Source organism: Numida meleagris, chromosome 2 (assembly GCF_002078875.1).
Source record: "Numida meleagris isolate 19003 breed g44 Domestic line chromosome 2, NumMel1.0, whole genome shotgun sequence".
NCBI classification, from domain to species: Eukaryota; Metazoa; Chordata; class Aves; order Galliformes; family Numididae; genus Numida; species Numida meleagris.
In genome coordinates this window covers 120,971,584-120,985,024 of record NC_034410.1, presented here as the reverse complement: position 1 = coordinate 120,985,024, position 13,441 = coordinate 120,971,584, and the positions used below count along the sequence as shown (strand labels likewise).

Sequence of the window (13,441 nt, the reverse complement as noted above, 5' to 3'; positions counted from 1 at the left end):
GCCAATGTGTTGTCCACCAGGACACCGAAGTCCGTCTCTGTAGAGCTCCTCCTCAGCAAGTCAGACCCTAACTTGTACTGATGTGTGCAGTTATTCCTCTCCACGTGGAAGATTTTTCTTTGGAGCAAGCAGGTCACTAGTCATCCTCTTACCATAGATGTGTAGAGGTAATGGGAGAAACATGGTACTTCTTCAGAATAATTCCTGCTCACACTATCTCTCTGCCCCATGTGGCAAAGAGGTAACTTGAAGATATGTTTAAATAGATAAAAACTTTTGAAGTGTTTACAGCAGAATAGATTTTGTGGGTGTGTTGCCACAACTGAGAACATAATTTGCAGTTTTTATACTAATCTGAACACCTTCTTGGCTCCAGCATGAAGGAATTCACAAACTTATCATTGTGAAACAGACTCCTGTGCCTAATACTGACAAGTCCCTGTCTTGCTATATGTCAGGAAAAAGTGCTATACCCTTGAATGCTTAATATCACTTCCAGAAAGTGCATGAACTTCATGATAAGTACTTTAAGGTCCCTTTCTCATGGATTTTCCATGCATGTTGTACTTCTTGGATCAGAAATCTTGGAAAGAACCACATAGCTCATGAATTCCACTTCCCTGAAGCAATATCCATGGAATAGCCATTACACAGCTCTGGTTACCAAGCATATCGGTAGAAAGTGAGAGTTGTATGAGGAGATGAGCAGGCCAATGACAATGACCCAGACAAAAGCTGGTCAATGCTTTAGATTTGTACTTGTAAGGAATTTTTTTAAAAAAACAACTTGTCATGTACTTGTAAGCCAAATATGAAGCCTAACACTTTGGAAGCCCACCTTAGAAGACATATTTAGACAGGACTCTAATGTACATTCATGCAGTTCCTTTGCCTAAAACTGGATTGGAAGTGCATCATTATCAATGAATTGTTTAACTTGTTTAATTGTTAACAATTGTTAACAATTGTTTAATTGTTAAATTAGAGATTAATTTTTCACTTCAGTTACAAACACAAAAACAATTTCTGGCTAACACTGCTAAAGCTGCTATAAATAACATCACGGTTTTGAATGGCATGACTTTATGGAAGATAGGAACTAACTGTAATTGATAATTTGCCATAAAATATGAAAGAACTGATGTAAATTCATAATACAGTCAAAATTATTCTTTCTTCTGTGAGGTACTTGAGTACTAGCTTCTATCAGGCATATACTGTGGGATAATCTTCAAATATTCATTTTTTTCAAACAGCTTTTGACAACTGATGACCATCCTGCCCTCATTATATCATTAATATACTCTAAATCCATTTAAAATAAAATCTACCTATGTTAATAAAGTTTATCTGTACATCTATAAAAGGCTTTTCTTGTCCCCTTACCATATCTTGACTACTGATATAAAATAATGTTTTCCTCAGAATGTAAGGCTCTCAGGATGTAGAGCTGTCTTCTTTCATCTGTAAATTATCAAGTAATTTCACAGTAATGTGTCCACCTGCTACTTCCTTCCATTCAAAAGAACAGTTTCCACATAAATTATTATTCTTGTTCATAATGCCAAGCAAATTTTATCTATTAGCTCCTCACTGTTTTGAGGCAACTGTTAATGCCTATTGCCAATAAAAAGAATTCATAGAAGTAGTTTGTCTAACAAGGAGTATCACTTTTACAAAATCATTTCCTTTGTCAAAAATACCAATGACAACTATATTTCTTGTATAGACAATATAGTTCAGGCCTGCTAAAGTTACAATAAAATTTCACCTGGCTTACTCATTATATTCCTTGATATTTCAGGAATTGAAGAATGAAATATGCCATCACATAACTTGGCAGAATAACCAAAACATTTTAATATTATACATATTTAACTTAGTACTGGATAAAATTTCCATTATTATGAAAGGGTTTGCATAGTCCAAGAATTGACGATCCCTTAATTTCCTTTACACCAAGTCCACCTGTCTTTTGTCCAAAGCACAAAAGTACTTTGAGTAGGGGAAGAGCACCTTCCACAAAGCACTTGGCATATTATAGACTCCACAAGAAAGGCTAAAAGAGACTAACAACAGCAGTCATAGTAATAACAGATTTATTGCCTTAGGAAAACACAGTTTAAAAAATCTGGTCAGACCAGTGTGCAAGGAGCTGTAAATAATGCACTGATGGCATTACATGGCCTATTGCTTGGAGACTACGGCTCCAGGAAACATCTTCTAATAATGCCATCTCACAGACTGACTTTGCAGCCTTGTTTTTTTCACTTGAGTTCTTTTATTTCACTCATATATATAACTTCTCCTAAAAAAGCAATAATCACCCCTAAAATGTAATTGAATTTTTTAATCAGTTTTTTTTTTTAACCCAAAAAACACAGGGGTTATAAAATTTAAAATTACTGTTTAGCAACTGTGACAAAATAACAACATACCTAACACAAATACCTCAGTTTCTACAAATAATCAGAAATAAAGTACAAATAATCAGAAATAAAGATTTCCACTGTCTGAGAAACTGAAAATGAATAAGCCATGTCCATTCTTTATGACTTGTTACAGCCAAAGAACTAGTTTCACGTCACCTTTTCCTGGCATAACCATTACATATATGGGTTTGATTTGAGCAATATATCAGATGTCTAATGAAGTACATCCATATGTCCATAAGTACTATACATGTGATAGTGGGGTTAGTACTGTACTGATTTCATCATTGCCAGCCTCCATATCTAAATGCAAATAGCTTTCAAAGATAACAGGTTTCAGTAATGTCATAGTTTCAGCTGGGATGGAATCCTTTACTTCAGAGAGTCTGGTATGATGCTGTGTTTTTGGTTCTAGGAGAAAAACAATGTTGCTAACACACTGTTCTTTATACTTGCTGCTAAGCAATGTTGTACAGAGCCAAGGCCATTTGTGCACCACCCCCTGCACAGGAGATGAGCTGGGAACTGGTCGGGAGGTGGTGTGCAATTGCTTGTGCATCACTTGTTATATAAATTTTTATATATATGTGTGTGTGTAGTCATAACTATTATTCTTTTCATTTTCTCTTAGTAAATCATTTTATCTCAACCCACAAGTTCTGCTTTTTTTTTTTTCCCCGATTATCTTCCCCTTCCCACTGGGAAAGGGGAGAGTGAGCTGATGCTGAGCCACCTGTCAGATTAAACCACGACAAATAAGAAAATACAGAAATACACAAATATTCAAGACAAAGTACTAGAAAATAAAAATGCTACACTTTTTTTAGTTTGTAATTCAAAGGAACGGTATCTACAACATTATGTGGGAATAACTTCAACCTGAGATTTTTGTAATAAACTTGTCTAAACAAGTAACTACATTACAGTTTCATTTGGTACAATTTCAAGGACTAACAAAACTCATTCTTTTGCTTCTGTCTAAAATCTGGCACACCACTGGACTGGATGTTATTTTAGATTCATTAAAGGCAAAATAGCCACACCTATTAGTCAAGACTTATTATATCACATTAAATTTACTAGTAGAGCTTAAGAGAAAATACTTGTATTTTCTTCACCTAATTAATCATGTTCTCTGCAGTGGGTTCACATAGAGAATTACAAACACTCAAAACAATCAAAACTAGTATCTAGGTAACATGTAGTACTTCCAAAATTCTGCCAGACCCAACACACTGAAAATACACTTAGAGGGAACAGTGGTAAAACAAACTTACTAATCTCTAAGGTAACAGCAGCAGATAACATAGAAAGGAAAGAGAAAACAGTATTTGAGTGATGTGAGGAAGCACTTACCTAGTGGCTGCCCTGCGATGATCCTGGCATTCTCTCCTGCCACTGCAGCCCTGGCATGTCTCTCGCTCATGTACTGTACAAATGCATAACCTTTGTGCACAGAGCAGCCAACTATTTTCCCATACTTTGCAAAGATTGCTTCGATGTCACCTTTTTTGACAATGGCTGTGTTCAGATTGCCGATGAAGACTCTAGAGTTGATGGACTTCGGGTCATTCTTATTGGTGACGTTGCTGGTCTGTGTTTTGCCGGTCATGGCTGGATCACTTGGCTTTAACCCTTAAATAAAGAACAAAGAGAATTATGTTTCATAACATACAGTTACTCCTGGTTTGATGATTCTTCCAGCAATAATTCACTTTTTTGTTTTTCACTTAGAGTGCATCTAGACTCAGAAGAGTTATACATTCTAAAAAATGATTATCAACAAAACCAAAGTAATACATATTAAAATCTTGATAATAAGCCAAATTATAACTTCACATCTTTATAGATATCAAACATACCAATACATTTCTTAACATAACACTCTGATAGTGGAGCTCTGCTGTAATCGTATGTGGATTTGTGCTTGGAAATTCAATATTGACTTTTTAAGTACCTAGTCATATACAAACTGCAAAGCAAGAGAATGAATCATTATATTATGTCAAAGAAATGAACTTTCAAGGCCATGTACAGAGCAAACTCAAACAACAAATAACTAGTGTGCTTTTGTTTGGTAAGTGTCAGCCAGAACATATTTCTCACCAGTTAAATATCGACTATTGTGAGGAGTGTAGGACAAGTAATGTATAGTTCTTTATCACAATCAATAAGTTTCTATCGGAACAATTTTCCCTATTAATACAGTGAAAAAAAAAAAAAGAAAAGAAAAGAGAAAAGACAAGGTAAGCACAACTGGTTTACACTCCTAAAATCAAAAAATATGAAAACAAACTTCCTTAATTATATGAATACAGGTTTGGTTGCTGTTTTACTTCTCTTTCTGAGGTAACAAACCATGTAAATCCTACCATTTCTGAAATTGAAATAGCCACATTATTTTCGGGGAAGATTTTTCAAAGTATGGAAGACACTTTTTCTGCTCATTTAGCCTCACACTCTTTTGAAGTGCATTTGATTTTGTTAGTACGTATGCAAATTCCACCTGCCAGTAGGTCCTTCCATTTACATCAATTTATTTAGATGGAAGTGATATGAAAGAAATTATCTCATGTGGCTGCTAGGTTTTCTTTAGTTATATTTGATAACAGACATGTCAAAAATATGCATATCTTGTAAGAGTGAAAACTTATTCTGTAAGAAGGAGGTCATTTAAACAGCAGCCAAATATAGGCCAGCTCTTACAGCTAAGATTTATGTTACTATTTTTTAACCTGTTCTTACTTTTGATCATATTACAGTAACAGTTCAGGCAAGAAGAGAATCCAGTTAAATACTGCTCACAGTTAAAGCTCAGTTCTTTTCTCAAGATGAAAGGGAATAATGAACTCCATTCTGGACACCTAGAGCTTGACATTAACTAGCAGAAATTTCATATTTAAAATCAATAGCTACCATATGTTAAGCTAGACTGAAGAAAAAAACCATTGTTACTGAACTCTGTACAATTTCTAGTGAACAAACCATCTGCATCCATAGCCATTGCTACTTTGATTGTCTCCATCACACATGATTGAAATAACACCCTTTTGGATAGGAACACACTATGGAGATATGTGGGCAATTCTCTGGAGTTCTAGAAAATGCTTTTTGAAATGAGCACATGCAGCTGAGGCTATCAGTCAGATAGCGTTCACTTCCTTAAATTCTTAATATTACATTGTACTTTATATTAGAATATTCAGAGAAGACACTATAAGCAAAATAAGTTTCCTTGTAAATTTAACAATTTTAAATACATTCTGGAAACAAGATAATGTATGCATGCACAAACTTCAACATAGAAAACCAGGAAAACTGTCTTGACCAAAACCCCCTGAACTTTATTACATAGGTCACTCCCAGAGTTACTCATGTAAATGATAACAGATACAAAGATAGAGACAATTCTCAGCTACAAAACACTATTTTTTGACACCATTAGCTATGCATTTTCACCAGTGATGAACAAGAGCCTGCCTGCTGCACTTAAAAGTCACAGAGGAGGTGACTGCTGTTGACACAACTGAAACATATCACCCACTCCCTCACTGTGCTCATATCCACTGTTTGGTCTCCATATACGTTCAGCATTCAAAGCTAAAAACTACAGCAGTCAAGTAGCTGGTGAAAAAGGAACCCCTGATATTCCCCGATGTTGTCAAAAACCACAACTCTTTCAGGAAGATCTCTCATGAGTAGCACTGTGTTTGTTTGTGAAGATCTAGCAAAAGAAGCTGTTGTCATTATATTATTCATAACATCGTGTTATTGTTCTCTGAACATTTATCAAGTCATGGAGACCATGTCTGGCCTCTGGTCTTGAAAACAGTACACTTGGCTTGTAGATCTTTCTCCTCCACTAACCTGCTGTACAACACTCAGTAAGCCACTACTTTCTATTTCTCTTGCCACTTTTCAGAATTCAAACTTGAATTTTTGGCTAAGAGCTGTCTTTCCACATATTTTTATAAAGCTCCTAATACAAAGATGTCGTGATCTCAGCTGAGACTTCTGGGGACAACTAACTATCTAATAATAAAAATGACGTGGGAAAAATCTAAAGACAATCCCCTGCCATACAGAAAATTGCATGGAAGTTATAAACAATCAAACTCATTAATTATTGCCATCAGAACTGTTTTCAACACACCAGAGAACTACACTCTGTAGTTCCTCTATTGTTTCACCATTTTAAATAGCATTTACTGAACTATTCATTTTTACTTCCTAAAAATTCTCATTTTATTTTGCCTGGTTTTGCTGTTCACTAATTTAAACTGAATTTGAATAGGATGTTGAATGTTCCTATAGTAGTTTTTCTTTGCAATGCAAATTTATAACATTTTTTTTCAAACACAAAGAAAAGTAGTTTTCTGGTGGGTTCTCTTATATGCAAATAAGAAGTCAGGAAAATGTGCTGCAAAAATTCAAAAGGTGAGAATACTATGGGTGAGAACAATATTAATGTGAATAATTTAGATCTGATTGCACTGCTTGGTTACATACAGTACTACTGTGAATATTTTATAAAAATCAAAGATACATGTGATCTTCATTACAACGAGAAAGAACAATGCAAGTTTTACACCTCACATATAATTCAATATTCATAGATGCATAATCTGTAATTTCTGTGCTATCAATAACATCACAAAAATTGCAACTCTTATAACCCCAGAAGTAAATGAAATGGCAAGAAAAACATCTGAAATCATCTAATTCCTTTGCAGTCTTGTTGAAGGCTTGTTAAGGGTATCTTGGTGATTTCTTATCATTGCAATGATTCTTTCTGGTAATAAATATCGTCTATAATACAAAAAATATCTTTTAAGGAATGCTTTACAGATAATACATAACTGGAAATACACCTCATTATACTGTTTCATGATGTAGCTGATTTAATTATTCTACTCAGATCTAGCTAGCGTAAGTCCTGGCATACTTAAACATAGAAGTTATAAACTACATTGTTTTCATTATTAATTAGATCTCAGGTTCAAAAAGTAAAGTTTGAAAACCTGTTTTAAACATTTTTTTAGTTCTTTCACAAAAATGTAAATGGCTAAAATGAGATTCTTATTGCACAGTACACAAACTGGGTAAGTCTAAACGGGTAGCATGAAGTGCTGTAGAGGGGACTGATTTTAAGTCATGGTGGCTTCCTTTACATTTCCAGCATTTTCATATGAATTTCAGTTAAATACCACTATGACAAAGCATTGTTTTGTGGCTTTGAATCTCCAGTCCATAAAATGAGAAGCTCAATCTTGAATTCTTATTTCATAGGAGACGCTGCTCCTATGGGCACAGTGGCTATTCCCAGAATATTGAAAACAATGGCACCATTTACAGCTGTGCAGTGTTCTGATGCAGGAATAGCACAAGACCTGAAGCAATGGGCAAGGAGGCGACCTGTCCAATTCAACCTCCCAGTAATTCCCTGGCATTTCCTTGGGAACTGGGGGGGAGAAGGGACCATTAGTCTTATTGGTCCTCAGCTCCCAGTGCTGCCTATAATATTACTAATGACACTTCACAGGAAAATGTAAAATCTAGCTTTGAAAATATAGAATTTTGGTCAATATGAAATATAATTTGGGATATATAGAAACTTGAGGACTTAAGCTGTTAGAATGGACTTTGAGAGCTCTTCACTTTAACAACAATCTAGTCATACAACTCATCATTAATGACTGAGTGAAACTCATCAGGTCAAACTCTAATAATTCTGTCAGAAAAAAAAAAAGCTCAAATAAATATCTTTAAGGGAGATAGAAGAAATTTACATTTGACTGTTTGAAGATATATTTTAGTATGATCTATACTTAGTTTCACTTTCTAAAAAGTTTGCCTTCAGTAAGGTAAGCAATATTTTAAGGAGCTTCTATTTATTAATGTGCTTTTATCTTGGAGTTATTTTATTTCAATTGTAAATAAAACATTTGCTTCCTTTAAACAAATTAAAAAATGTCTAGATATTTTGAATGAACTAAATATTGCTCACAGTGACTTGAGAAATTATTAGGGTTTACTGAGGAAAAACTCAAGCAAGAATACTGAAATTTTTTCAAAAAAACTGAAATGTTTTCTGAAAATATGTAGCTACTCTGAAAGTAATGCCTATTCAATTTCCATCGAAAATACAACAGACACAATGAGCACAGTAACTATTTGATAGATCAATGAACAAGAGCCTGCATGCTACACTTGTAAAAATCTGCACCGGCAGTGGTGACCCAGTGTTTCACAGCTGCTACAATGGCACTGTTAGTAGGAAGACGTTGCCCAGATGTTGCCCACTCCACCTTTCATCAGCCCAAACAGACGGAAGTCAAAAGTTGTCAAATCCAGACTGTATTGTGAGTGTGGTAGAACAGTCCAGCCAAGATTGGCAATGTGCTCCATGATCTTCAAACTGGTTTGGGGTTTGCCATTACTGTGTTGCACAAGAAAGGTTGTCTTCTCTGGCTTGAGCCTGGAAGTTCCAGCCTTCAGCTTAGTCAGCGTCACAATGTAGCAGTTGATGGTCTGTTCCAGGAAATACAAAGGAATCACCGCCTTCCTTATCCAAAATGCTGCACATCGCTTTACCTGCTGTGCCTAGAACTTTTTCTTCTGTGGGGAATTCAGATGTCTGCACTTCATGGACTGCTGTTTTGACTCCTGCTCATAGCAGTGACCACACATCTCATCACCAGTAATGATGGAATCCAGGAAACTGTCACCTTCAGCCTCGTATTTGTTCAGTAGGTTCTCATAAACTTGTATACTTTCAGATACTCTTCATTTCGTGGTGTGACAGCTGTGCATGTCTATTTGGAACACTGCTTGTCTTTCACATTGCTGTTGCCCCTGCTGAAAGGCATCACCCACCACCGCACTGTGATCACATCCACTGTTTCGTCTCCATAAACGTTTAGGCAGGCAGTCACGAATGTGAATGGGTGCCATTTTTTATTCAAGAAGGAATTCAGTCGTGCACCTTTGCTTCATATGTACTTCCATGTCAGATGCCATTTTGTCAGACTACCCTCTGCTGCCATCTGTCACATGATAATGAAATTCAATGGAATACTGTAGGGAAGATTCAATCTCTATTGTCATACCACCAACATCCGCCCATGTTACCTTATACATGGAGAGATTTAATACCATTGTTCTTTATATTTACATGTACTTTATATTTACAAATAAAATGTTATGAAAAATGAAACATTATGTCCCACCAAACACAAATTCAGTTTGAGATGATGTCAATAGCTGTGTCAGAAAATGATTATTACTCTGTATTAGGTCTCTGTGATGACCTAAGAACTTGAAATGAAGAATAATTCTATGGAGAACTATTCTTAACTATGAAAATTCTTGTCATTGGCAATTTATTCTAAGGACCATTAAATGCCAGATCTTAATTATCACTATTTTCAATAGTAAAGTTTGCATGGTAAAATGCAAAGTACACACTTGATAAACACAAATCCTTCCAAGAAAGAAAAAGAAATAAGGAGACAACTGGTTGTCCAGTGATAGCTGTATTCACAAGGTATTTATAGTAAAAAGCACAGCCTGTAAGATCAATTGCTAGGTTGTTTAGGGTTTGATCTGAAGAAGGACATTCTGGCAAACGATGAAGATCATGGTATCAGTCCTTAAACTAAGTATAGCATTATAGCAGTAGACAGTCTCTGACCTAAAATTCACACGGTTCTCTCAGGCAGTTCCAATGAATTTATCTCTACCTTTAGACTTAGTTAACAATGGATCTTTTGTAAATGTCAAGATTTAATCCTTGCTTTAATAGTTGAACTTCAAATCTTTAAGGTTTAAGAATCAATAAATATTAACATGTTTATCAAGAAAAAAAAAAATGTAAAGCCATGATACATTTTCTCTCCTTTCAAATTGCTTTTTATCAGCAGTGACAACTTTAACACATTTACATTGTTGCAGACAAATTTAAGATGTTTAAACACTGGAAGTGCTCTTCTGTGGCTGAAATGTCTTGCAGCATATCTTGCATTGGTACTGATATTTTAAGGAGCAAATTCAGTATTAATCTTAATTTCCCTAATAAGCACTCATTAAAAACTGTTTTACCTCAGCTAAAATCAGCCATTGACAAATCCCTATAACATTTTACATACCTATTGAAAGTAAGAATATCATGGATATTGTGGGAAGGAAGGAAGAGAGAATACAAAAAGTTACCAGATGAAATATATCTTCTCTTGGAAAACTTTCTTATTTATACTTAAAATTCATTTTTTAATAAGTTAGTATATCTAGGTCACAAAAAAAAAAATAAAAATTATTCAAATATCGTTAGTTAAATCCACATCAAAATATTCTGGGCTTTTCCAGTCCTCATTAAAGTCAAAGGATCTGCTTCCCCTCTTCCCACCCAAGATATCCTGCCTTATACATAATTTATTTGTTCATGGTTTATCTTTAAGTTTTCCTTTCAATTATTTTTAAGAACGGGTTGACGCATCATGTTTATTGCACAGACAACACACTCTTCAAGCTCGCACTTCTGGAGCCATATAAATGACAAAATGCATCAATACTCACTATGCCACGTCTTGTAGAAAATGAAAGACTGAAAAATAAAATGATATATCAGATCACACTTCATCTTCTGTTGTCACTCTTCTAAAAAAGACAAATAATCTGCCTCTGGGGAAGGTAAAGAAAATGTATCTTTTGTTGTTGTTGTTGTTAATAAAGCAACTACCTATTAATTATAGTATATAGAAAATACCATAAAACAGTTTTTGTATATACATTATTTTTGTCTAGTAGTTGAAAGATTTGTACATCTTATCTCAGGAGGAGCACCACCTCCAAGCACTACCTCCTTCTGGTACACAGAAACTATAGATTTATACTGCCTCACTCTGGCTCATAGTGATGGTCCCTTCTCCTACCTAAATGAGGAGAAAAAATGAAATTTACCAGTAGAGAGTCATGAGGATTTTCCCTGCCATTCACTTGCTCTCAGTTCTCTGAATATAGAAAGTAACTATGTAATGATGTACAGAAATACATTTCCCTAACATAATTATTTTGATGAACTCAGATAAGGGCTTCTTGTCCCTATTATGTATATTTCCTATTAAACACAAGGCTTTCTCTATTTATCACTTTGTAAAATCAAACTGTAATCACATTGGTTAGGTTAAAAAAAGAATCATAATTCTTTCTCATAACACATATCTGTGTAAATAATACAGCAAGTTCAGGAGCTGCTGTCATTTTTTTTTTTCCACTTGGCAGCTTCATGATACAATGGACTGCCTAAAAACAATCTAAGCTATTTTTACTGTCATATGTCATTTCAGACTAATCTCATGTTCACCAGGATTTTTTGGTCTCATTCGGCAGTGTTGCTTCCTATGTGTTTTTGCTTTCTCTTCAGCTTCATATCACTGCAAGGATTAAATGAGCCTTGGCAAGTAAGACAGTCTCCTACTATAATTATAATATTTCTAGATTTCCTAATAGAATTCACTATGCTCTCTGCTTTCAAGGATGTTTACAGTCTCAAAAGTACAGCATCTCCTGACATTTTAATCAGTAAAATATTTTAACATTTTAGAATTTGAAGCTATTATGTAAAATTAGACCTAAGAAGGATACCTGTGGCATAGTTAGATATTTCTCCTACAATAAAATTATCGTTCCCAACCTTCTTTGTTTTTATTAAGATGTTATTTCGAACACATAACATTAGTCTTAGTTAGGACAATATAAACTTATTTTTCAAATAACTCTTAAAGGAAGAAGATTCTTTTGGCAAACATCTTGCTTTTTTAAAGAAGCATCCCATCTGCATTTCCTGTTGAATGAGTATAAGTGATTCATAGATGACCAATTTTATTCCACTGAAACTTCCAAGAAAACTTTCCAAAAAAACTTTCCTGTGGGTAAGAATTATTTTGCTCCATTCTGTTTCCTCTACTATTTTTAAGAGTTTGAAATTGGATTTGGGGACTGTCACGGTCCAGGTTGCTGAATACCAAACAAGAAGTAAAGAGCTTCCGAACTGTAATCCTAGCTCTGGTACAGGCCTGATAAGAGGCCTTATGCAAGTCACTTAATATCTCCACCTTCTTTTTCTTCAGAAACTGGCAACAATGGTATTCCAACTCAGTGAGTTGTTGCATGAACAAAATGAAAGCATGCAAAGCACTATATAAATGCTGCAGCACTACAAAGTTTAATAGGAAGTATACATCTAGGACTTTGTTTTGAGGATTAGTGATATCTTTTCTTTTCCTGTCCATACCATGGAACTGGAATACAAATCTAATGATGCTGCTGAGAAGCCTCATATTTGGATATGACTTGAGTTTCTTTTTTCCACCACAATGATGCAACGATGGACAAAGCCCTTATAAGCTACATACATAGATTCTCCAAGGTATCTCCCATGTCGTAAACACGAATACCAAACTATCTGTTGAACTGTTTCTCCTCTTTCTCTATTCTGTCGGGCAGCCATTTTAAGTTTAACTGCACTTCAGTTTCTGACATTGAAATTTAAAAGTCATCTAAGTTTCTGCAGAAATCACTGAAACTTTTCAAGACTCATATATTTAATATGTTTTAATCTGCTGAAACTCACCAACTTTCATTGATCAGTCTTGCCTGTAGAGACTATTTCAGTAATTTTCTCTTGTCTCTATTAAGGACACAAACCTCAGCTGCAGTGCTGTCCCTGTTTTTAAGCTGATAGTTCAATGGTTAGGGACAACGGAAAACCTAATTCAATTCTCTGCTGTTGAAAATTAGAATGTGTACTCTCTGCCTCCTGAGGGTGTTGTTAGGCCCTCTTCATAGTCTTTTGTAATATGGGTGCTTCAGGGTCTACATCTTTCTTCCTGGATTATCTTCAAAAAACATTTGACATTTACTTCCTAGTTAAGTCTATGGGAATTCTCATGCCAAAAACTTAATAGGCACTTATCTTTTAATGCACAAATAATTTTAATACCTACTTATTT

General features: G+C 34.9%; 1 protein-coding gene across 6 annotated transcripts in view; it reads right to left on the bottom strand.

Annotated features, from left to right (window-relative positions):
* Positions 1-13,441, bottom strand: part of RALYL (RALY RNA binding protein like) — a 380,979-nt gene that overhangs the window by 198,086 nt on the left and 169,452 nt on the right. For all 6 annotated transcript variants that reach the window (XM_021387920.1, XM_021387926.1, XM_021387925.1 and 3 more), the window contains one exon: positions 3,789-4,067. In XM_021387920.1, coding sequence (XP_021243595.1) covers positions 3,789-4,044 — 256 coding nt within the window. In that variant the 5' untranslated portion in view covers positions 4,045-4,067. The remainder of the gene's footprint in view (positions 1-3,788; positions 4,068-13,441) is intronic.